This window comes from Lolium rigidum, chromosome 6 (genome assembly GCF_022539505.1).
Source record: "Lolium rigidum isolate FL_2022 chromosome 6, APGP_CSIRO_Lrig_0.1, whole genome shotgun sequence".
In the NCBI taxonomy this organism is placed as follows: Eukaryota; Viridiplantae; Streptophyta; class Magnoliopsida; order Poales; family Poaceae; genus Lolium; species Lolium rigidum.
In genome coordinates, this window is record NC_061513.1 from 44316940 (window position 1) to 44344342 (window position 27403).

A 27403-nucleotide genomic window follows, 5' to 3' on the forward strand; every position below is an offset into this window, starting at 1 on the left:
CAAGACTCGAAGAATAAGAAGATTCGGAAGCCTATTTAGTGTTAAGGAAAGATAGATTGTATTAGGAAATATAGAGACTTGTAATCTTACGGGTTGGGTACGAAACCCTCCCGAACTCTGTAACTTGTGTATTACGAAACCCTCGGCTCCACCCTCTATATAAGGGGGAGTCGAGGGACGAAGAAAGGATCGAATCTATTGTCAACAGAACCCTAGTTTTCATAATCAGCGAGTACTTTTCGGCTGAAACCTTCGAGATCTACTTGCCCTCTACTTCCAGCAAACCCTAGTCTACAATCTGTAAGCATTGACAAATTAATCCTTTGTCAATTGGCGCCGTCTGTGGGAACTAGAGGTTGCAAGGAGCTGATCTCGATGGCACGTCCAGAATCGTCGACTTCGTCGGTGGCTAGCAATGCGATGGATCGAGGTAAACGGGAAAAAACTGATCTAGTCGATTTTATTCCTCACCCGCCCTCCCGTATGGATGCATGTGCCTATCTGGAGGAGCCCATCATCATGACGTTCGGAGAATTCCGATTTGGCGTCAACAAAGAAGGATCTTATCGTCTCGAAGTTCCGATCTCGTCGGAATTTTCAGCGATCGATTCTGGCTTTTCATCGAGTGATGAGGAGTTTTCGTCGCCACGCTTCATCGACACCAAGGCAAGCGGAAAGCTCGTCAAGATCTTCACCGACACATCTTTCGAATCGTCTGCGGACTCCTTTATAAGCAGTGATTCCGATAGCGTCGACAGCCTCAACTTCATCGACAAATCTGCTGCCATCGGAAAGGTCTTCACCAATCTCTATGATGGTGTCACCAATCCCGACAAAGATCGATACTCAAAATATCATCAAATCTGTGCAATTGAAGAGGCAAGTCGAGCAGAACCAGAGACGTCAGAGGCTTTCGATGATTTGGGAAATCCATACGTCGATCCCGCTGATCTCAGAAGAGGCCTAGGCACTAAATATGTCGGGTCTACACCTCGCGACAGAGTTCAACTCCCGCAAGCAGCGTGGGATAGGGACGCAAGAGCTATGGATGGCTCAGAACCAATGACTACCACTGCTACTGCACAAGAATTACAAGCCTATCAATATAGACTTGCTCGTGTGAGTAGGGAGCTGGAAAAAGAGACAGCATCCCTGAATAGAAGAAAAGAGGCAGCATCCGCGTCAAGCAGGCGTAAAGCAGAGCTCAGTCGACAATCAGGAACTTCGGCAGACAGTCACAGAGACGCTCGGAGGAGAGCAAGATCTCGGCTGCAAAATATACCCGAAGAAGAGAGGGGAAACATAATTCAAAATCTCGACATGTCCTTCATGTCGATTGATACAAGGGGAAATATTATCCCGAAAACGCCAGAAGCAGGATACATGGCAACGCAAGCTTACATCCTCGCGTCCAGACCACCCCCTGGGGACCCGAGAGAAGCATTGTTTAACATGGCAATGGCTGGAGTTGGAGTTATGGGAACAGCGTTCGCAGCCACGCCTCCCGAAGAAAATCCTAGGCAAAATAGTCCACGACCCACCGCAGCGGTGCAAGATCCACCAAGAACAAGTGGAGCAAGAGACACAACAGCTCAAGTAAGGGTGGATAGAGCACGACAAGAAAGAAGAGAACGTTAGCATTCACCAGAAGTTGTCGACGAAGATATGTGTGGACTCCCGTGCTTTACGAGACGAGTTCGAAAGACTCGCGTCCCGAAAGGGTTTAAGTTGCCCGAAAATTTCAAGAAATTCGACGGCCTGCAGGATCCCGAGGATTGGCTCGTTGATTATCTCGAGATGGTAAAGCTAGTAGGAGAAACCAGAGCAACAACCATGCAAAGTATCCAAGTTCACTTGAGTGGTGCCGCGAGATCTTGGATAAAGAAACTTCCCCCAGGTTCCATCGACAGCTGGGATAGTTTTGAGGATATCTTCGTAAGGAACTTCCGATCCACCTGCAAGAAACCTGCGTCATTGGAAGAGTTGAGGGCGTGTCGACAGAAACACGACGAATCGATGAGAAAATATATACAGAGGTGGAACATTATTAAAAACTCGGCAGAGGATATATCTGATGAGAGAGCAATAGACGCGTTCGTGGCAGGAATTCGACGGGTAGATTTCGTCGAAGACTTGGGAAGAAATAATCCTAAGACAATATCAGCACTGATGGAGATAGCAAACAAGTGGGCAGATGGAGAAGATGCGATATACAACAAGCGACATAGGTCACCAGAAGAGGATCGCGGTCGAAATTTTCAAAATAGAAGGCGATTTTCTCGCCAGTTCTACAATAATGATGCTCCTGGCCACATATCGGCTGGTTTCCGAGGAAATCCTGGAGGGAATAGTCGAGATGACTACCAAAGGAGTAATGAGCAACAAGGCGACAATAGAGGTGATTCCCGTGGTAACAGACAAAATAGTGGACCAAGGTTTCAAAGACCTTATGTGTCCCCCGAGGAGATGATGAACGTACCGTGTCAGATGCACTTTTATCTCGACAGCAATGGAAAGAGGCAGTCAGGGCATCTCCAAAAAGACTGCCGCAATTTTCAAGCAATGTTGCGAGCCGCAGGAATTGCAAATGCCCAAGCAATGAACAGAAACCCCCAGGGGCCAAGGAGTGAGATCCACCTTCCACCTCCTCCCGCAATTACGGACGAAAATCGGCACCATCTCAGAATAGCGGCAGCACCACACCCACCTCCATATGTTGACCCCAACTCCAACGATGCGGTCTCGATGATTCAGAAAGCTAGGCCATCTAACAGGGCGCAGAAGGTAATCTCACGGCAAGTGTTCATGGCAGAGAAGATGCCTCCACCAACAGTTGAGTACCTAAATTGGTCGGGGCAAGACATTGGCTTCACAATTGCGGATCATCCACAGCAAGTTCCTCGACCAGGACAATCGGCACTCATCTTACCCGCAGTAATTGCTGGCTTTGACGTGTCGAGAGTTTTTATAGATGGTGGCAGCAGTTTAAACCTTATGTATGCAGATACATTGAGGAAGATGAACATATCCCTGGCAAACCTGAAACCAACTGATACACGTTTCCATGGGATCACACCAGAGAAGCCAAGTTATCCGTTGGGCAAGATCAATCTCGACGTTCAGTTTGGAACCCGAGAAACTACAGGATAGAGAATCTGGAGTTTGAAGTTGTGGATTTACCGTCGCAATATCATGCTTTGTTGGGACGACCAGCATATGCCAGGTTTATGGCGGTACCTCATTATACGTACCTATTGTGGAGGTTGCCTGGACCCAAGGGACCTATCACAATTAAGGGAAGTTTCGCGCTGTCTGATAAGTGCGACAAGGATTTTCATCGACTCTCAGAAACTTTTGGGATGCAAGAAGAATATATGGCGCCAAGGCTCACTGATTACGATGTGCTGCCAGATGCAGGGAGGTCACTCAAGGAACCAACCTTCAATACTGCCAAGGATTCAAAAGAGGTGCAGATCCACCCGACAGACCCAAAGAAAACGACATCCATTGCAACAAACATGGATGTCACATAGGAAAGCGCGCTCGTCGAGTTCCTCCGTGAGCACTGGAAAATCTTCGCATGGTGTCCAGCTGACATGCCAGGAGTACCCAGGGAACTTGCCGAGCACCACCTAAACTTGGATCCTCTCGCGAGACCAATCAAACAACCTTTGCGGCGTTTTTCGGAACCAAACCGCAAAGCTATGCTATCAGAAATAGATCGACTCAAAGATGCTGGTTTTATTAAAGAGATATCTACAGAAGCCACGTGGGTAGCTAACCCGATGATGGTGCCGAAGAAAAACACGAAAGTCCTTCGCATGTGTGTCGACTTTACGTGTCTCAATAAACACTGTCCTAAGGATCACTTCCCCCTCCCAAGGATCGATCAAATCATCGACTCCACTACAGGGTGTGAACGTCTTTCCTTCTTGGACGCATACTCTGGTTATAACCAGATCAGATTAAAAGAAGATGACGAAGCCAAGACAGCGTTCATAACACCCTACGATGTGTTCTGCTACAAAACAATGCCCTTTGGTTTGAAAAATGCGGGAGCAACATATCAGCGGATGATGCAGAAGTGCCTTGCGACACAGATCGGAAAAAATGTACAAGTTTACATTGACGATGTCGTGATAACATCAAAGAAGGGGACAACATTGATCGAAGATCTGAAGGAAACCTTCGACAACCTCGACAAGTTCTGCCTTAAGCTGAACCCGACGAAGTGCCCTTTCGGTGTTCCTGCGGGAGAACTTCTCGGGTTCTTAGTATCAGCAAGAGGGATTGAAGCCAATCCCGAAAAAATACAGGCCATCTTAACTATGAGGAAGCCGACAAAGTTGAAAGAAATACAACAGCTGACGGGGCGAGTCGCAGCTTTAAGCAGATTCATCGCCAGGTTAGGAGAAAAGGCGCTGCCGTTCTACGCATTGATCAAACAGGGCGAGAAATTTCAATGGAACGAGGAAGCAGACAGAGCTTTCGAAAATCTCAAGCGCACAATTTCGACACCACCAATCTTGGTGGCGCCTAAAGAGAAGGAACCTCTCCTCCTATACATTGCAGCCACGCCTCAGGTGGTCGGCACGGCTCTAGTAGTTGAAAGAGAGGAAGAAGGAAAGCTCCATGGAGTACAGAGGCCAGTATATTTCATCAGAGAAGTACTGTCGCCCTCAAAACAACGGTACCCCCAATACCAGAAGTTGGCGTATGGAGTGTTCACGATAGCAAGAAAACTGCGACATTATTTTTCGGCGCACCCGATAATAGAGGTCAATGAAGCTCCTCTGTCAAATATATTAAACAACCCAGAAGCTACGGGTTGTGTCTCCCTCTGGGGAATAGAGCTTTCCCCTCGGGACATCACGTACGAAAAAAGAAAAGCAATAAAGTCGCAAGTCCTACCAGATTTTATTGCAGAGTGGATGGAGTTACAAAACACAGGGCCTCCAGATTTATCGAGAACCTGGACTATGAACTTTGATGGGTCCAAAAGGTTAGAAGGTGCTGGAGCAGGCGTGATACTAGTATCACCTGAAGGCGACAAGTTGAAATATGTCCTACGGATGACGTTCCCAAACGCGTCTAACAATGAAGCAGAATATGAAGCTCTCATACACGGGATGAAGATGGCGAAAGCTTGCGGTGCAACACGACTAAAAATCTTTGGTGACTCACAGTTGGTGGCACAGCAAGTTATGAATCAATGTGATGCAGTCAACGAGAGTATGATAGCATACAAGGAGATGTATAATGAGCTGGAAAAATTGTTTGATGGATGCGAGGTAAACCACATCAGCAGATTGAGCAATGATGAAGCCGATGTTCTTGCAAACATCGGGTCACAATGTCTCGCGATTCCTCCAGGCGTGTTTTGGGAAGAAATAAGCGAGAGATCAACAAAGCCAATAAAAACAAAGAAGAAGGAGAAGGAAGAGAAACCTTCGAGTGTCACCAAAGAATCATTGGAAGAAGAAGAGGAACATGAGCTAGTCATGATGGTGCAAATTCCATGGATGCAGGCATACATATCATACATCCTAAGGAAAACAATACCCGACGATCCAGTTGAAGCAAGGCGAATAATTAGACGATCTAAAGCTTTTACTGTGGTAAAAGGGGAGTTGTACAAGCGAAGTATCTCGGGTGTGCTACAAGATGTGTCACACCCGAAGAAGGAAGGATAATCTCGAAAGATGTACACGAAGGAATATGCGGGCATCATGCAAGCAGTCGAGCTATTGCGGCCAAAGTCTTCAGGGCAGGATTCTATTGGTTAACAGCAATTGAGGACGCAAAGGAAATAGTGCGCACTTGCGACGCGTGCCAAAGATTTGCCGCAAAACCTCACTCTCCGGCGGCGGAACTGATGCCAATCCCATTATCCTGGCCCTTTGCTCAATGGGGTCTCGATATGGTGGGAAAACTACACAAAGCTTCGCCAGGAGGAAATGAGTATATGCTCGTTGATGTCGACAAATTTACCAAGTGGATAGAAGCAAAGCCGATAAATTCACCGGACGGCGCGTCGGCAATCAAGTTTGTGAAAAGCATCGTCTTTCGATTTGGAGTTCCTCATAGCATTGTCACGTACAATGGCAAGTAACTTTACGTCCAAGGAGTTCAAAGCATATTGTGCGAAGTGGGCATCAAATTGAGTTTCGCGTCCGTTGCACATCCACGGACCAACGGTCAAGTCGAGAAAGCCAATGGCATCATCCGCAATGGTATCAAGAAGCGCCTGTTGGGACCATTGGAAAAAGCTCGGCATACTTGGCCAGAGGAGCCGTGATGTCTACGGGTGCTTCTATTCTTGTAGACAGTGTTGGGCCTCCAAGAGCAGAGGTTTGTAGAACAGCAGCAAGTTTCCCTTAAGTGGATTACCCAAGGTTTATCGAACTCGAGGAGGAAGAGGTCAAAGATATCCCTCTCATGCAACCACTGCAACCACAAAGCAAGAAGTCTCTTGTGTCCCCAACACACCTAATAGGTGTACTAGTTCGGCGAAGAGATAGTGAAATACAAGTGGTATGAATGAATATGAGCAGTAGTACGGCGCCAGAAAATAGCTTGCTGGCGTGCAGTTGATGGTAGTAATATTCTAGGAAGTAAACAAGCAGTAGTAACGCAGCAGTAATAATTCAGTAAAACAGTAACAAGCAGCGATAGCAGTATTTAGGAACAAGGCCTAGGGATTAGACTTTCACTAGTGGACACTCTCAACATTGATCGCATAATAAATAACTCTTTCTCATATGTGCTACATATACTCTTGTTTGATAATGAACATCATTCGTTGCGTAGGATTACACGAACCCTCAATGCCGGAGTTAACAAGCTCCACAACATTCGATATTCATGTTTAAGTAACCTTAGAGCATAATAGATCATTGCAAAATAAACCAAGAACTAACATAGCGCACACACTCGTCCACATTACACTATGAAGGAGGAATAGATCACATCAATACTATCATAATGATAATTAACTCCACAATCTACAAGAGATCATGATCATAGCCTACGACAAGAACCACACGGTGCACACACTAGTCACCTTTACACCATGCAGGAGGAATAGACTACTTTAATAACATCACATGAGTAGCACACAACTAGTAGCGATACAAAGCTCATCATATGGATCTCAATCATGTAAAGCAGCTCATGAGATCATTGTATTGAAGTACATAGGAGAGAGATTAACCACATAGCTACCGGTACAGCCCCGAGCCTCGATGGAGAACTACTCCCTCCTCATGGGAGCAGCAGCGGTGATGAAGATGGCGGTGGAGATGGCAGCGGTGTCGATGGAGAAGCCTTCCGGGGCACTTCCCCGCTCCGGCAGGGTGCCGGAACAGAGACTCCTGTCCCCCAGATCTTGGCTTCGCGATGGCGGCGGCTCTGGAACTTTTCTCGTACCGTGGCTTCCTCCGTAAGGGTTTTCGACGCAGGGGCTTTATATAGGCGAAAGGGCAGCCTCGGAGGGGGCTCGGGGCCACCACACCATAGGGCGGCGCGGCCCCCTCCGGCCGCGCCGGGTGTGGTGTGGGGCCCCCAGGGCTTCCCTCTGGCGGCTCTCGGGTGTTCTGGATGGTTCCGGGAAAAATAGGAACCTGGGCGTTGATTTCGTCCGATTCCGAGAATATTTCGTTACTAGGATTTCTGAAACCAAAAACAGCAGAAAACAGCAACTGGCACTTCGGCATCTTGTTAATAGGTTAGTTCCAGAAAATGCACGAATATGACATAAAGTGTGCATAAAACATGTAGGTATCATCAATAAAGTAGCATGGAACATAAGAAATTATCGATACGTCGGAGACGTATCAAGCATCCCCAAGCTTAGTTCTGCTCGTCCCGAGCAGGTAAAACGATAACAAAGATAATTTCTGAAGTGACATGCCATCATGATCTTGATCATACTATTTGTAAACATATGTAATGAATGCAGCGATCAAAACAATGGTAATGACATGAGTAAACAACTGAATCATAAAGCAAAGACTTTTCATGAATAGTACTTCAAGACAAGCATCAATAAGTCTTGCATAAGAGTTAACTCATAAAGCAATAAATCAAAGTAAAGGTATTGAAGCAACACAAAGGAAGATTAAGTTTCAGCGGTTGCTTTCAACTTATAACACGTATATCTCATGGATATTGTCAACATAGAGTAATATAACAAGTGCAATATGCAAGTATGTAGGAATCAATGCACAGTTCACACAAGTGTTTGCTTCTTGAGGTGGAGAAAGATAGGTGAACTGACTCAACATAAAAGTAAAAGAAAGGTCCTTCAAAGAGGAAAGCATCGATTGCTATATTTGTGCTAGAGCTTTTATTTTGAAAACATAAAGAGAGCATAAAAATAAAGTTTTGAGAGGTGTTTGTTGTTGTCAACGAATGGTAGCGGATACTCTAACCCCCTTGCCAGACAAACCTTCAAAGAGCGGCTCCCATTTTATTTTATTTTTGTGTGGCACTCCTTCCAACCTTTCTTTCACAAACCATGGCTAACCGAATCCTCGGGTGCCTGCCAACAATCTCATACCATGAAGGAGTGCCTTTTTATTTTAGTTTTATTATGATGACACTCCTCCCCACCTTTGCTTTCTCAAGCCATGGCTAACCGAATCCTTCGGGTGCCGTCCAACAATCACATACCATGGAGGAGTGTCTATTTTTGTTAATTAATTTGGGACTGGGAATCCCATTCCAGCTCTTTTTGCAAAGTTATTGGATAAGCGGATGAAGCCACTAGTCCATTGGTGAAAGTTGCCCAACAAGATTGAAAGATAAACACCACATACTTCCTCATGAGCTATAAAACATTGACACAAATAAGAGGTAATAACTTTTGAATTGTTTAAAGGTAGCACTCAAGCAATTTACTTTGGAATGGCGGAGAAATACCATGTAGTAGGTAGGTATGGTGGACACAAATGGCATAGTGGTTGGCTCAAGGATTTTGGATGCATGAGAAGTATTCCCTCTCGATACAAGGTTTAGGCTAGCAAGGTTATTTGAAACAAACACAAGGATGAACCGGTGCAGCAAAACTCACATAAAAGACATATTGTAAACATTATAAGACTTTACACAGTCTTCCTTGTTGTTCAAAACTCAATACTAGAAATTATCTAGACTTTAGAGAGACCAATTATGCAAACCAAATTTTAGCAAGCTCTATGTATTTCTTCATTAATAGGTGCGAAGTATATGATGCAAGAGCTTAAATATGAGCACAACAATTGCCAAGTATCACATTATCCAAGACATTTTACCAATTACTACATGTGGCATTTCCCAATTCCAACCATATAACAATTTAACGAAGAGGAAACTTCGCCATGAATATTATGAGCTAAGAACACATGTGTTCATACGAACCAGCGGAGCGTGTCTCTCTCCCACACAAGGATGAACTTATTCAGAGAACTAAGATAACAAAACAAAAATAAAAGCACACAGATGCTCCAAGTAAAATACATAAGATGTGACTGAATAAAAATATAGTTTCACTAGAAGAAACCTGATAAGTTGTCGATGAAGAAGGGGATGCCTTGGGCATCCCCAAGCTTAGATGCTTGAGTCTTCTTAAAATATGCAGGGATGAACCACCGGGGCATCCCCAAGCTTAGACCTTTCACTCTTCTCGATCACATTATATCACCCTCTTCTATTGACCCTTGAAAACTTCTGCCACACCAAACTTCAAGCAAACTCATTAGAGGGTTAGTGCATAATCAAAATTCACATGTTCAGAGGTGACACAATCATTCTTAACATTTCTGGACATTGCACAAAGCTTCTGAAAGTTAATGGAACAAAGAAACTCATTCAACATAGCAAAAGCGGCAATGCGAAATAAAAGGCAGAATCTGTCAAAAATAGAACAGTTCGTAAAGACGAATTTAAAGATGGCACCAGACTTGCTCAAATGGAAAAACTCAAAACTAATGAAAGTTGCGTACATATCTGAGGATCACGCTCGTAAATTGGCAGATTTTTTCGAATTTTCTACAGAGGCCTGTGCCCAGATTCGTGACAGACAGCAATGCTGTTTCTGCGCAGCGATCCCAAATATAACATCAACTTTAACATAGAAACTTTACTTGGCACAAAAACATGATAAGGAGAGGTTGCTACAGTAGTAAACAACTTCCAAGACTCAACAAAACAAAAATTGCTGTAGTAAAATAAACACATGGGTTATCTCCCAAGAAGTTCTTTCTTTATAGCCATTAAGATGGGCTCAGCAGTTTTAATGATGCACTCGCAAGAAATAGAAGTTGAAGCAAAAGAGAGCATCAAGAGGCAAATTCAAAACACATTTAAGTCTGACATGCTTCCTATGCATAGGAATCTTGTAAATAAACAAGTTCATGAAGGGCAAAGTAACAAGCATAGGAAGATAAAACAAGTGTAGCTTCAAAAATTTCAGCACATAGAGAGGTGTTTTAGTAACATGAAAATTTTTACAACCATATTTTTCTCTCTCATAATAACTTTCAGTAGCAACATGAGAAAACTCAACAATATAACTATCACATAAAGCATTCTTATCATGAGTCTCATGCATAAAATAATTACTACTCCCAACATAAGCATAGTCATTCTTATTAATTGTAGTGGGAGCAAATTCAACAATGTAGCTATCAAATATAGGAGGTATATTGTAATCATAATCAAATTTATCCTCCATAACAGGTGGTAACAAAAGACTACTATCATTATAATCATCATAAATGGGAGGCAAAGTATCATCAAAGTAAATTTTCTCCTCAATGCTTGGGGGACTAAAAATATCATGCTCATCAAAGCCAGCTTCCCCAAGCTTAGAATTTTCCATAGCATTAGCAACAATAGTGTTCAAAGCATTCATATTAATATGTTCCATGGGTTTTTTAATTTTCGCATCAAACCATCCATGTCTTAAATCAGGAAATAGAATAAAAAGGTCATTGTTGTCCATTATGCCTAACTAGTGTAAACAAGAAACCAAATGTCGCAATTGCAGAGTCTAAAGGAAATAGCTTCGAGCACACACACAATGGCGCCGTAAAAGTACCGTTACCCGGAACCGAAGTATGAGTGCCTTTTACCTTTCCTCCCCGGCAACGGCGCCGGAAAAGTGCTTGATGTCTACGGGTGCTTCTATTCTTGTAGACAGGTGTTGGGCCTCCAAGAGCAGAGGTTTGTAGAACGAGCAGCAAGTTTCCCTTAAGTGGATTACCCAAGGTTTATCGAACTCGGGGAGGAAGAGGTCAAAGATATCCCTCTCATGCAACCCTGCAACCACAAAGCAAGAAGTCTCTTGTGTCCCCAACACACCTAATAGGTGTACTAGTTCGGCGAAGAGATAGTGAAATACAAGTGGTATGAATGAATATGAGCAGTAGTACGGCGCCGTAGAAAATAGCTTGCTGGCGTGCGATTGATGGTAGTAATATTGTAGGAAGTAAACAAGCAGTAGTAACGCAGCAGTAGTAATTCAGTAAAATAGTAACAAGCAGCGATAGCAGTATTTAGGAACAAGGCCTAGGGATTAGACTTTCACTAGTGGACACTCTCAACATTGATCGCATAATAAATAACTCTTTCTCATATGTGCTACATATACTCTTGTTTGATAATGAACATCATTCGTTGCGTAGGATTACACGAACCCTCAATGCCGGAGTTAACAAGCTCCACAACATTCGATATTCATGTTTAAGTAACCTTAGAGCATAATAGATCATTGCAAAATAAACCAAGAACTAACATAGCGCACACACTGTCCACATTACACTATGAAGGAGGAATAGATCACATCAATACTATCATAATGATAATTAACTCCACAATCTACAAGAGATCATGATCATAGCCTACGACAAGAACCACACGGTGCACACACTAGTCACCTTTACACCATGCAGGAGGAATAGACTACTTTAATAACATCACATGAGTAGCACACAACTAGTAGCGATACAAAGCTCATCATATGGATCTCAATCATGTAAAGCAGCTCATGAGATCATTGTATTGAAGTACATAGGAGAGAGATTAACCACATAGCTACCGGTACAGCCCCGAGCCTCGATGGAGAACTACTCCTCCTCATGGGAGCAGCAGCGGTGATGAAGATGGCGGTGGAGATGGCAGCGGTGTCGATGGAGAAGCCTTCCGGGGCACTTCCCCGCTCCGGCAGGTGCCGGAACAGAGACTCCTGTCCCCCGGATCTTGGCTTCGCGATGGCGGCGGCTCTGGAACTTTTCTCGTACCGTGGCTTCCTCCGTAAGGGTTTTCGACGCAGGGGCTTTATATAGGCGAAAGGGCAGCCTCGGAGGGGGCCTGGGGCCACCACACCATAGGGCGGCGCGGCCCCCCTCTGGCCGCGCCAGGGTGTGGTGTGGGGCCCCCAGGGCTTCCCTCTGGCGGCTCTCGAGTGTTCCGGATGGTTCCGGGAAAAATAGGAACCTGGGCGTTGATTTCGTCCGATTCCGAGAATATTTCGTTACTAGGATTTCTGAAACCAAAAACAGCGAAAACAGAACCGGCACTTCGGCATCTTGTTAATAGGTTAGTTCCAGAAAATGCACGAATATGACATAAAGTGTGCATAAAACATGTAGGTATCATCAATAAAGTAGCATGGAACATAAGAAATTATCGATACGTCGGAGACGTATCAAGCTGCCAAGCGTGTTGTGGAGTATTCGAACAACACCAAACACGGCGACGCAGGAGACGCCATTTTTCCTGGTCCATGGAGCCGAGGCAGTCCTGCCGATAGAAATAGAACATGATTCTCCAAGAGTTACAGAATATGATGAAGAAACTTCGAGAAGAGCTTTGGTTGATGATGTCGATGCACTTGATGAGGCTCGAGATGAAGTACTGTCACGAGTCGCCAAATATCAACAGGACCTGAAAAACTACTACAGTCGACGATTGCGACCAAGATCTTTTCAAGTTGGGGACTTTGTTTTACGACTTAATCAAAAAAGTCATGAAAAACTCGAGTCACCGTGGCTTGGACCTTACATCGTCACAGAAGTAATCGAAGGAGGAGCAGACAGAATTAAGGACAAGAAGACGGGGATTGCCGAGCCAAACCCTTGGAACGTGGCGCAGCTCAGGCGTTTCTATGCTTAGATGCCGAAATATAGTCTCCTCTGTAAACATACAATGTACTGAAACGCCCGCGAGTTTTCAGACGCACTCTTTTCCTTTTTGGGGCACCGAGTGGGGCCGGGAAAGGTTTTTAATGAGGCGGGCTCGCGGTGCTGCAATATAATAAAGATAGTGGAATTATATATCTTTTCGACAGGCTCGGGGGCTTCTACCCAGAAGATACAATATATATATACACAACGTCGACAAATACAATCTGCAAAAAATTTCGCCTTGGTACAAAATACCTCGCCAAACAAAAATACGTCGCCAAGTAGCGATCAAGATAAAACTCGGGGTTTTCATACCCGCAAAAATAGTGCACAAATATAATTTATCTTGCCTTGGGACAACCTCGCATTATAAATAAGAAAAAACATCGCCATCAACACGCCCGGGGGCTTGGCATTGAAAAACAGAAATATAGTGACTTTACAATACAAGTTATACACAAGATACAATCCTTGGAGCAACAAACCTTCAAGGATTACCCAGTATATTATCTATCGTCAGACGTTCATTATTTATTGCGCGAGTGCTATGTTCAGCATAGCTGCCCTTCACGAAGAATTCGGCGTCCATCCGAAGAAGTTCATCCATCATATCTTCGGCAACAGGGGTCACAGTGTCGTCATATTTGCTGAAGTTCTTCTTCCTCTTCGCCATCTTGGCCAAGCACTTTGGAACAACTTGACCCACTCTCTCGAGACGTAGCTGCTGCAGCTTCAGCAACGGCGGCGTCCTTCTCAACTATGGCATCTTGAGCTTGTTGGAGCGCAACCTTTTCCCTCTCGGAGGATTTCCGAGATTGTTCCATGAGCATAAGTGTTTGTTTCTTCGTGGATTGCAGCTGTTGTCGAAGTTCTTCCAAATCCTGTGCTGAGTTTTTACTCGAAGAATCTTCAATAAATTCGACAGCGACAGGTGTTTTCTTCGAACGAGATGAAGGAAAAACCTCGGAAGGACCAGGAGTTGAAGTATAGTTGTCAAAAATCAACTGAAAATAAAATTGTCGACATCAATCATTGAGCAAAGATAGATTTCCATTCATTCTCAGAATATATACACGTCTATTACAAAAGAAGGACCTCTAGACAACTATTGGAGTAACCATCGCCAAGAACACTACAGCGACAACATCAAAAGAAAGAGAAATCTAAAAAAAGCAAAGTGGTCTACTTGACCTCCGGCTTTGAAGAACTTGGAGCAGAAGCTGGCTTATATCCAAGGGTGGCAAGGATTTTCTTCGAATTGGGCTTCGCCGCTTTAATCAGCGACTGCCATTTCTTCGTTTCGATCTCCCCTGTATTGCCAACCCTCGACCAGTCGACGTGTTGTTGACTCTCTGCAATCAAGGCCATTGTACCTTCGACACCAACCTTTAGTCCCTCTTGACGAAGTTGGAGTCCAAGGTCTTCTTTGCCAGTGAAGCACTTGGCGAGATCAATAAAGACTGCGGGTTCCTCCTTTTTCTTGAAAAAATAGGGGAAAAGCCGCGACAGGCCAGCTTCAGCTTTAGCTAGTCCGTTACGAGCTTCCGTCCCATGGATTTCAAGGAGAGAAAGCGCATCAAGAAGCTCGTCATCTTCAGGATTCTCCAGCTCGTACTCTTGGTGTGTTCTCCCTGCTTCAAGCATAAAATAGAGTTACTAAAAGGAAAAAAGAGGCCAACACACGACGCAAGAAAGCAGCACGGGTGTGAACACTTACTAACAAAACGTCGACTCTATGACTCCAGTCGACCAAGGATTTCTAATTCGCGAGCAGAAATGCTGAGCTACATTTTCTTCAAGAGCCCTTTTTGCGTCGTCGAGTCTTTTTTGAAGATCTGCGACGGTAGCAGCCTTAGCTTCGGCTTCCATGCGTGCCGTCTCGCTTTGCTCTAACTCAGCAGCAAGAGCGTCAGCGCGTTTATTGGCTTCCACAAGTTTTTCTGCCAACATAAAACAGATAAGTATTGCGACATAAAAACAGTGACATGATATACTCGACAAGGAAAGATGGACAAAGAAAAAGGAGGTACCTTCAAGTTTGCCGGCGTAATCTCGGTACCCGATAAATTGGGTACCAAAACGAATAAGTTCCTTCATGAAAGGCTAAAGAAAGATCATAAAAAGAGGATCAATATAAGTGGAAAAATTTCGACACCATGAAAAAACGGAGGGAAGTTCAGAAAAATGAAGCCAATGCAGAACGAAGAAGATAACTTACTTCTTCCATTAAAGGAGTCGAGGAACAACTACCTAGTATAGTTGGTTCCTCGGTTGATTCTACCCTGGCTCTCATCGGGGAAGGAGCCTGGGGGCTTACAGCTGGGGTTGGATGTTCAGGGTTTTGTTGAGGAGGTGAAGTTTCGTCGCCATCTGGACGAGCTTTTGAGACAACTAAAGTACGAGACGTGCTCGTTCGAGCAGCCTCGTCAATAGGTGCATCTTCCTCTTCATCGTCACTGCAATAAATATAGCGACAGGATAAATAACAACTTCAAAAAGCATCAACAAAATAAAAATACAGTGCATCAAAAAACTTACAAGCTGATAAGAGCAGCATCATAAAGAGCCAAAGGTTTCTCCCCGGCAATGGGTGCAGCCTTTTCAGCACGGGAAGTATCAGTTTTGGAGGCGCCGGAGTCGATAGTTTCATCCCTTTTCCTTTTGCCTTTTGGAGAGGCAGCAGGGAGAGATGAGCGTGTCGACGAAGTAACCTCTGTTTCATTCTCTTTTTCAAGAGAAGCCGCGGATTTCTAGGAACCCCCGACTCCACTTTCAGGACGAGAAGCACCCTGGTTGTCGTCGGTGACAACAGCCCGTTCTTCGACTTCCCCACCTTCGGGAAGGGGAGGAAGAGAAGATAAAACAAGATGAACCTGTGGAATATAAAAATATCGACAAAACAGTTATATTTCGTCATCAATAAAATGGTCGATAGGAAAAATCTGGCAAGACAACATAGTAGTCGCAAAAATTAATTACCTCAGGAAGAGGATTGGCGCTGCAAAATGGTTTAACTTTGCAAGAAGATGGAACGGTGTCCTTCTTGCTAAGCTTGGAGATTCTTCGGATCAGCTTCTCCAAGTCCTTTGCAGAAAGATCTGTGGAGAGCCTCTCGACGTCTTCATCACCAGCGATACATCCAAAGGGGATTTTTTCGAGCTTGCAGAGGCTGCATTCTAATCCTAAGGAAGTAGGTCTGTGATTTGGATACCCGATAGCTCCTTGCCACGGGTACTCGAAGCTCACGGATGCGAGTCATCAGCGCCTCTCGTCGCCAATTTCTCTTCTTCGGTAGCTTCAGCATCCCAGGAGCGGCGGCGAAGAATTTTGGTTTTTCCGTCGAAGGGGGCGATGTTGTACTCCATTGAATCAGAGCTTTCTTCGTGCACATACAGCCACCTCTTGCGCCACCCTTGGACAGAATCAGGGAATTTGACGTCGAAGTAATCGACGTCAGAGCGAACACAGATAACGCCGCCGCCAATATTATAGGCGACGTCGTGGGAGCCATTACGGCGGAGACAAAAGATGCGTTTCCACAGAGCCCAATTAGGTTGGACTCCGAGGAAGAATTCGCACAATGTGATAAAGATCGACACGTGCAAGATAGAATTGGGCGTCAGCTGGTGAAGCTGAAACCCATAAACAAAGAGAAGACCGCGAAGAAACTCGTGAATAGGAGGGGAAAGACCGCGGATGAGATGATCAACGAAACTAACCCGGTACTCCATTGGAGGAGATGGGTAGCTTTCCTCGTGAGGGAAGCGCAGTGCGTCCTTCTTCTTGGTGAACCCTAGCCTCTTCAGCAGGTTCATGTCCTGGTTGGAGATCTTGGATCTCTCCCACTCCAGATCTTCGGTGGCCATTGGGGATTGTTGGAGCGCTGTGCTGGGTGTGTCGCGAGGGTGATGATTTTCACTCGAATGGAGTAGAACAGCATGAGCTTGGAGGAGCGCACAAAGCAATGAGCGCAATGGAGGATTTTTGGCAGAGGCGCAGATGGGCGGCGTGAGCGAAAGTGACAGAGGAAGAAGATGATGGAATTAAATAGAGGTGCGGTGAATCGACGCAACCATTGGATAGAGAAATTATGGCGCAGATGGATCACACGTGTACAAGGGGTAAAAATGGATTTTCACTGAGAAAAGAAACGACAGATGGCACAGTATGTGCGCCAGAAAAAGTGGAGGACGTGTGTCCCCCACTTGCACGACGTGTCCATTGGATGGGGAATCTGGACCCACGAGGCAGTGAGAGGAGCGGTTTTCGCATGTTTCCAATACAGAAATCGTGGCTCTCATCAGCAATGACATCACTGAGGTAAAAGAAAAGTTCGACTAAGAAGCCTGGTAAAAATATCGACAACGCAAGATTATTTTAAGAGCTTTTGATCAAATACAAGTTTTTGCCCAAATGCTCGGGGGCTACTTTGGAAAAATAGAAAAGTTCGAATATGACAAGATAGAAATGGCGAGAGCCTATGACCAAATGCAAGCATTTATTCATAGCCTCGGGGGCTACTCCCATCGGGAGCGCTGGTCGCGCACCCGATAGATATAAAAATCTCGAGAAGGATCAACAATATAGTGGCAGAGGATATTAATCTGTGGAGCCTACACCCAAGCACAAGTTCTTGGCTGTAGCCTCGGGGGCTACTCCCATCGGGAACGCTGTACGCGTGCCCGATGAATTTCGATCAAAAGAAAGAAATAGAAGTGAGTATATTTCGAGTTATACAGATAACTCTACATATACTCCCATCGGGAAGACAAAATAAGTCATCAAATATGACTCGATAAAATGTGCTATTACAACAGCCGAAAAGCACTCGACAATATATTCTCAGAGCGCTAGAAGTCGCGAATAAATCTCTGAATGCCGCAAAACTTTGCGAAGGTAAGACCCCAGATCCGTTCTGAGCGGCGTGGCACCGTCTCTGACGGCGGATTGCTACTTTTTTCCGTATCAACAGATACGAAGAAAAATCCTAACGGACGCGTTAGGTACCCGATAAAATATGACTGGGACTCGACAGAATGGTAAGACCTTAAGCGGCACCTGTCGAAGTTTACACCAGTATCCCGAGATCATGTCCGGGGACGTGATCTTGAAGTAGGTTTTTGCGGATTGCCACTAGAGCGGTTAACTAGTACATGATCCGTCGGATGAACTAGCCCCAACTACCGTTATCCCCTGTACAAAATAGTATTTGCATATCGAAAGGTTATGTAATGAGTAAAGTTGGAGATTTTCCCCGATTCTTCGATTCAAGAAAAATCTCGGGGCTACTCGACATAGGCATCCCCAATGGGCCTGCCAAAGATGGTACCCGGGGTTTACTGAAGGCCCAAGACTCGAAGAATAAGAAGATTCGGAAGCCTATTTAGTGTTAAGGAAAGATAGATTGTATTAGGAAATATAGAGAGTTGTAATCTTACGGGTTGGGTACGAAACCCTCCCGAACTCTGTAACTTGTGTATTACGAAACCCTCGGCTCCACCCTCTATATAAGGGGGAGTCGAGGGACGAAGAAAGGATCGAATCTATTGTCAACAGAACCCTAGTTTTCATAATCGGCGAGTACTTTTCGGCTGAAACCTTCGAGATCTACTTGCCCTCTACTTCCAGCAAAACCCTAGTCTACAATCTGTAGGCATTAACAAATTAATCCTTTGTCAGTCCCCCTCTTGTCTCTCGGCCATTTTACAAAGAGAGAAAGAGAGATAAAGGAAAAAAGGGGCAGGGGTGAAAAGGAGAGGTCCATCCCATAGTGCATGTGCCAAAATTTGACAAAAAGTGCATGTGCACAAGTGTTGGAGAAATAAAAAGAAAATGATGTGGTGGTGGTGTTAATGGTGCAACCCTAGGTGATGAGGTGTCACCCAAAAATATGAGAGGGGAGTGTTCCCTCTTATCTTGGAGTGGTGACAAACTAGGGTTAGGGTTTTAGAACCAGGGAACAACATTAGGGGTGATTTCATCAAGTGAGAGGGGTAAACCCTAATGGTTTAAGGTGGTGTTCAATTTTTGGTGTTAGGGTTTTCACATGGATTAACATACCAAAGAGAATTCTACCCTAGCTCATATGCAAAAATCTATCTTAAGCACACACATAAGCACAAGAATAAAAGTTTTTGTTGGCTCTAATTTTCAAGTTTTTTTGAAAATATGCAAGTTATGAAAAATGGGTTGTGACAAGCGGCCTCCCTCTTCCGTTGTTCGAGCGCCCTGCGCCGGTCAACCCGCTTCTTGCTCTTGATCGCCCTCTGCTCCGCGGTGAGCTCGGGCTTTGCCTTCTTCGTCTCCACCACGGGTTGCGCAACCACCGAACCGTCCGGGGCCTCCTCTACGATAGGAGCGACAACGGCCGCGAGCTCGGCCTCATCTCCGATGGTGGCGGCGGCAGCAGCTTCGTCGGCCATCCTCTATGTTTGGTTTGGAAGTGGAGTGGGTGTGTTTTGGGAGGCAGACATTCGGGCCACGGGAGGACAGGGGGAGGACGCGAGAGGCCAGCCCTCGGTGTCCGCGGCCATGCAAACGAGGACCGGATTTAGGCCGGCTTTGGATCGTCTCGGATGCCGCGATCATCTGTTTTTGGGATGCGTCCGCGCGCTGGTTCGCGTTTTTGTCCGGTTCGATCCATCCGGACGCGGGTGCGGGATGGGTCGCCCCGTTGGAGATGTCCTAAGGTCCTTCGTCTCTGCAAATGAGTACAGGCTACACGCCGACATACTGAGCACAACGTAAGAACTTTTAGCTGATTACAATTAGATGAAGTTGCAATTTGTTAGACTACCATTTCTCACTCTTGCAATTTTTTTTGCAGGGTTATTATTGGGATACTTCTATCGTACCATTGCTAGCAGGGCTCTAGTTTTCGTTTTTTTTTTAATTTTCACTTGGAGAGAGGTTCCTCACCTGAATATATTGAAAAAGGTGCTAAACCCCAGATAGTTTACAGCAAAAGGATAGAAAGGGCTCTATTTTTAGTTAATATAGGGTAGACACCATTGTAACACCCCGGCCAGCCCCCGGCCGGAGGTGCTACCCCTGGCAGTTCTATAGGACCTCTAGACTAGCCCCACAGAACAACATATGTCTTTTCTGCGCACAACCAAAAAAGCTCAACACAAAAAAGCTCTATAGTTTTGTACGTCAGCTTGAGGCTCTAGACTTACTCTTCTCTTGTTGACTATGTTATTTTTCTCAACATGTTCTTTCTTTACTGCTCTATTTACTCATTTGAAGACTTAGATTGATCTATGTAGCTCTGTTTTTCCATGGTCATCAATCTTATGATTTACTCATCATGTTCATACTTTGAATATAAAGTGTCTGCTTGAAGCTTCCGCATTCTTTTTATTAATTTGCATCATTTTTTTCTCAACTCCTAGTAACCTCCACTACATTCGTCATATCCGATCTTTCTGTTAAGGTACATGAAGAGAACTCTAAGGATGATCATGTTAATGTGCTTAAGGTATCATTTGTCAACAATCATCAATGAGCATTATACGTGAATATAATTCAAGCATCATCAAAGACTTGTCGGTGTAATTCCATTAAAATAGGAGATACTTTATAAAATAAGATCAAAGTATATTAAATAACAATTGAAATATACATGATGAAATGTTGGTTTTGCGATGCAAATGTGAATATCATGCATTGATACCTGTTAGTATGGGCATCATTTTACATCCATATGGATATCTTCTTGGGTACGCGGCAGTCAACTTTACGGGTATGGATATTACATTGTTCAATTTGTGTGTAACCGGACCTATTTCCATATTTGCATGAGGCTCTACGTTATTTCGTGTCGTAGAATTAACGGTCGGTCAAACCTATAATTAGAAAGATATAATACTCAAATGTTGAGACATATATTTGGCGAGCACATGCGTCGCGCATGAGACTTGAACATAAGGCATACCGCCCCTCCCCTTTCAGTATAAAACGCGCATCGATGTAGTCCATCGGCTCTCCACCCCCCCCCCCCCTCTCAAGAGCTTGCTATCGGTCTACCGCAGTCGGTCAGCCCCCTCTCGGCTCTCCAAACCCTCCCTCCCCCCTCCCCCGTCCCCCCGCCCACCCTCTCAATAGATTCCTACCGGTCTAGTCAGCCCCTTCCCCTTACTCCGCACCAGCATCGCTGGCAGCCTTTGCACCTCTCGCATGGACGATCGGTTGCGTTGTTGGCTACCACCATCACCCTGGCGTAAGAGAAGATGGTGAGTCGGCTAGATCTAGAGTTTCACTTTATTATTTTTGTTCATTTGTAAGTGACAAGATGAAAGTTCAAAATTTCTATACTTGTAACACCTGTGGAGTTAAAGATTGGTTTGAATTAAAATCACCTGACAAGTTTGATGCATAATTGGTTCACTTTAAGTTTAAAGATCTGTAATTATTGTATAAATGTTGCAACTCTTTTATGTTGGAAGAGCTAGTAATGGACGTAACTTGACCAATGGAGAACTCCTCGAGACACGGTCACTACAAGTGGACCCTTTCGTGGCCCCACTTATATTGTGTGATCACCGAAGGATAAGTAGAGGCATACATAATTATATCTTAATCACCTATATTGTGGAATTAATTCCTGCCAAAGAATAGTTTTTAAATCATTTGCTGCCATCAAACAATAATGTTGGAAAGTTATTTTCTTACAAAAAAATGTTGCAGAATTAATTTCACGATATTGTTTGGCATAAAAGAATTGTGCAACATTACTATTTGGTAGCCTCGGTTGATTTCACAACAATTGTTTGGTAGAAAGTAATTCCGCTCTAAGTGGATAATGATGTGGAATAATCTGTGCAAAAAAACAAATTGTGAAAATATTTGCTACTGCTGAAAAATAATGTTGCAAAGTTAGTTTCTTCCAAACAATGTTTCATATTAATTGCACAACATTCTTTGGCTGAAAAAATTATGCAAATATATTGTTTGGTAGTAGGGAGTAATTTCGCGTCTTTTTTTGGTAGTAAGTAATTTCACATCATTATCTTCAAAGAGCGGAATTAATTTGTACCAAAGAATTGTTGTGATATTAATTGCTACTACTAAATAATAATGATGCAGAATTATTTTCTGCCAAACAATGTTACAAATTTTATTTTATAACATTTTTTGGTAGAAATTAATTATGTAACACTAATGTTTGATAGCATAAAACAATTTTGCAACGGTTATTTGGTAGGAATTAATTTCGCAAAATTAGTGATTAAGAGGTAATTAAGTCTGCCTCTACTTATCCTTTGGTGATTAAATTATATAAGTGGGACCACGAGGGCTCCACAATTCGTGACTTTGGGTCGAGGAGTCCGCCATTAGTCAAGTCACCTCCTTCCTCCTCCCGACATTTCCACCATCCCAACCCTACCGCCTCTAGATACCGGAGCAGGTGAAGCTGATGGATCAAGTCGGTGGCAGTGACATTGGCCGTGCTGACACTATGCCACTGCAGCATCAGCAGACACACAATGCGGTTGGCCTGGCTGCAGAGTTTGATCACGAGTTCGTGATGTTGCGCCGTGATACCCGAGAGAAGTTGTAAGCTCTTGTTCCTTTCATGTGCTCCAATTCGTATGAATAGAAGTTCATTAAAAAAATTGATAGTTTGGAGTGATCGAATGAACATTACTACAGTAATAAATCATTGGTTAGTGGTTTTAATTACATGCTATAAATATTAGCAGTATCAAATTTTATTACTTCGGCATTTCATTCCAAAAATTACATAAGTGGTCTACATACTATCGAAGTTAATAAAAACTCCCATGAAGTTCATTATGGATTACATATGAATTCTGGAAAACGGAGGGTGAACTTCAATTATCTTCTATGTTCCAACATATTATTTAAGTTGTTTGTCTGAAGGTAATATGAAGTAAGAGAATAATTTTCTAATATGTTACTTGTTGTTAAATTGGCAGATTTGAGTATTTAGGAAGGAGAACAACGGATCCTACGTGGTGGCCCAGGCTGCCGGATCTCGTGAGGCGGCTCGAGGAAATCTTGTTTAGAAGATACCCAAACAAGGTGTTGCTCTCTTTCCTTCTAATATTTTAGATTTGGTTTTCAAGCAATCAAATCCCTTCTCTGAGCAAAGTAAATATTTCCGTGTAATCATTTTAGCTATTGATATTTTGTGGTTGTTTGGGCAGAGGGATTACCACAATATGACGAAGGAACCAAGTGAGCGACACTTCCTGTTTGCTCTCGCGATCTTCAGTGCTCAGCACCAAGAAGTTGATCAAACCCAGCAATTATTAAGGCATATAGCATTTTCCGGTGGGTATGGGACGATGACTCTGACACAAGGTGTCATGCAAGGTGCAAGTGAAAATTCTGGAATATCTTACGTACCATACACCATGGGTCCTTCAGATGGTGCAAGCTTGGTTCCACATAGTACTAACATGGGCACCTCCCAGTCAGGTACGTATGGTTTTACTGAAATTGTGCTTATATCATGTCCTTAGGAATGTGTGCCTAATCTTGATAATATTTTTGTAGCCATTAAATAGAGCTGTAGACTAGAAATCCAATAGCCAGTAGAATATTTTCCCTTGTACTAACTTAGTTTCTTTTGCCTTGTTTTCTTTCTACAAGCTCACAATGAGCATGTGAACACAGAGTTATCTTTGGGGATGAACCCTACACATCACAGCTCGAGAGTGTCCAACAACAATCATGTAATAAGAATGGTAGACAGATCTGAAACCAACAGAATTTTGGTAAGGACTCTACGCTATACAAACATTACCAATACCATACGTAGTGGGTACCAGCTTCCTAAGGCTCCACTTAAAAACTGCAGTCCATGGTGTCGCCGCCACCCCCTGTAACTTTGGAGGAGGTCCCAAACGAACCGAAGTTCATTTGCCCAGTCTGCTTACACGAAATGGTGGACGCGTCATCGACTATCTGTGGCCACATCTTCTGCAAGGAGTGCATTAGGGCCTCCATCAAGGCTCAGAAGAACTGCCCTACCTGCAGGACGAAGCTGAACCTGAGAAACATCCACCGGGTCCACCTTCCGACGATGGACTGAACTGATCCAGCCATTCTGGGCACAGTGGAGCCTCAGCACCCGGCACTTTTCCTTGCTGCCATCGTGACGATGTTGTATTGCTATCTAATTTGTTCTCCACAGGGTTATCATCACCTTTTAGTGTCCCCTCAGTAGTATAACAAGTGATGTTGCTGCTAGAAGCTTTGAGACGTTGTTACCATACAAATGCCCGTAGTGTTTTGTTGTGGAAGCATGTGCTTGCTACTTTGTAATTCGTGCGCAAAGAAATATCCAAATTTTTTTTTTTGAAACTTGCAATACTTTATTCAAATACCCATATCAGAATTACAATCAGCAAGAAGGCTGTGCTCTAAGAAATCTGGGGGTTCAACATCCCAAGACAAAGATTCGACTTGTGTACACGCAAACTTTGCGCATCAGTGAGCCGTCTTATTCGCCTCACGTCGAACATGAGAAATACTAAAAGACTGGAAAACAAAACTATGCTCTCTAATCTCCTCTAAGATAGGACCAATCAAAGATCGGTCATGGGTTCTGTCATGCCAATGTTTGACCAACACTGCACAATCCACTTCAAATTGAACCCTTTCAAAACCTCTCGAGGCCGCGTACATGATGGCATCACACAAAGCTAAATCTTCAATAGTTAGAGGATCCAACACACCTTCGTATGATTTGCACAAGGCTCCTCTGAACAAAAAACCTGCACGTGCAACTATTCGACTCCCAGCCATTCCTAAAGATAGCTGAATTGCACCATCCGAATTAATTTTTATCACATCACTTGGCGCCTCCTGCCATTTTTAATTTGGTCTAAGACCCTTCAGTTTAGTTTGTTCTCGAGGCATTTCCAAGGACAGGAGAGTTTCCCTCACGATCTCCATGGTTTTCAATGTCTCATAACCATTTTTGCCATGAGTCACATTATTTCTTGATCTCCATATCTGGTACATGATAGTGATTATCATAGATCTCTCCCTTTCAGTGAAAAATTGCTCACAAAGGATATCTGAAGCCCAGGTATCTGGGTGTAGTCTGGGCAGTTTCAACAAAAGGATTGTCTTGGCTGCCTCCCAGAACATATTTGCATCACCGCACTCAATAAGTTCTTCTCAAAATGGGGAAAATATCGTCCCAGCTTATGCATCCAAAGAATGCACACGGCTTTTTTTATTAAATTATTCACAAAACCTTACAAGAACAATACAAAGGATCAACCTCGAAGTCACCTCACTAAACCTACAGTGGGATGAAGGGGGTGACAATACACCAACTCACATCATCCAAAAACAAAATGCCTTCCCAAACCGCCCAATAGCAGGTGAGAAGCACATCCAGTCAAGCAGACTCTTCGCGCACGCCAACGCACACACCACAGAAGTTGCTACCGCCGTCTTCCTCAACTCCATCTTCAAGAGAGATCATTGCATTAACCTTGCAAGACCTGCCGTCGGTGCTACCATGACACCAGATGGCTCCACCATCCTACACGCATACATCATCCCGCATCCGTCGTCGATGCCCTGCAACACCATGCCACCGAGACTCAACGCTAACAATGTGGTAGATCAGAGGTTTGCTTCGGTGCACACCCTCTCCAAACTCGCGACTTATCGCCGAATGGGTACGGTTGCCCCGATTTTGTTTTTTTTGTGCTTCCCGCCGAAACCCATATCCAAGCCCAGTAGAAGACTCGTATGGGTATACAGGGCCTGGGCGTATCTATACGGACGACCCCACGTGGGTGGGTCCCACGTGCTAAGCTAATCACCGTGATTAGCTCCCATTGCATGCATCGTTTTCATCGGCACTGGTGATCTGATTGAGCTGTTCCACGCCGTCGCTAGGTTAAACGCAAGTGGTTGTTGCCGGCCCGGCCGTCGGCGGTTGTTGCCTGCACGTCCGTTGCCGCCGGTGGTTGTTTCGCATCTCGACGCCGCCGACCGCGCGCGAAGCCCCCCCGCAGATAAACGACCTTGGAAAGGCGCGCCACCGGCTCGGCATCTTCCCCGCTAGGGTTTAAAATTAGAGGTACCCATGACTTCATCTTGTAGCATAGTAAGAGGACGCAATTCTGCCGGTTTTTCAATTCTAATTATGGTCCAATACTACAGAATATGGAGAACTCTATATCTGGTATGATTGAGGAACAAAACGAGTACGTCGGCTATAATTCCGATGACTCTGAAATGGAGGAAAATTTGCAGCACGAAGCCGGCTGGAGCGAAGACGAGTTTGATGTGAGCCACATTACTATATATTATTGGTGCACTATTTTTTATTTCGATTATCAGCAGTCCAGCATCATCAAATAATATATGGTTCATCCTGTCATAATTTATGCAGATTGCGTACGATGAATTTGATAATGATGACAACCATGGTGAACACACAGACGATCAAAATGATGAGAACCATGGTGAACACACAAACAGTCTAAATAGTAGTGAGGTATGTGTAGTGACTCATAAAATGACATAAAATGATGCATGAAATGATGGCAACTGTAAAATTTACGGTTATTAAATTTCGCGATGCATTAATAAATTTCAGGCACAATTTGACACGCAGCTTGAGTACGACTATTACGGTGAATCTGACTTGGACACGGGCCATACTGATGATGTGGAAGGTGCATCAGTTCCTGGGGATTCTGTTGATATGAGCTAGGTTGTTATCTCTTTTTTATCTGTCTCATATAGCTGGAACACATAAATTTATAGTTTTAATTAATGCCTCTGTTTTATACTTGCAGGCGACGCCAAGCGCTAGTCAGCCTGAGAAAACACAGAAAGGAAGCAATGGCAATGAATATCCTGATAATAACCGGGATTTATACTGGATGATAAAAGAGATGACTTTTATTTCTGAAGCAGTAGAATTTTCTTTCTACAACAGATATGCTAAATATTATGGGTTCAGCGTCCGGCTGGACCAGGTTAAGCGGTTTGATGATGGAGTAATTCGGTTAAGGCGTTTTGTGTGTTCCAGACAAGGCAGACGTCTCAAAAATCAACTGACCACGGAAGACCGCGTATATAGGCTCAGACCTGAGTCTCGCTGCGGCTGCAAGGCACGTTTGGTGGTGAAGTTTGATGGAAGAACTGGTTTCTGGGTTGTTGAAGATTTTCGTGACAAACATAACCATGACCCAGCTGAACCATGTCAGACTCCGTTTCTTCGGTCCCATAGG

At 44.2% G+C, this 27403-nt stretch overlaps 1 protein-coding gene across 1 annotated transcript in view; it reads left to right on the forward strand.

The window, feature by feature from the left end:
• Nucleotides 1–24228, forward strand: part of LOC124662537 — a 24696-nt gene extending 468 nt beyond the window's left edge. Inside the window, exons 2-4 of the mRNA XM_047200362.1 lie at nt 23339–23621; nt 23787–23911; nt 23995–24228. Coding sequence (XP_047056318.1) covers nt 23339–23621; nt 23787–23911; nt 23995–24228 — 642 coding nt within the window. The remainder of the gene's footprint in view (nt 1–23338; nt 23622–23786; nt 23912–23994) is intronic.
• Nucleotides 24229–27403: the final 3175 nt, after the last annotated feature.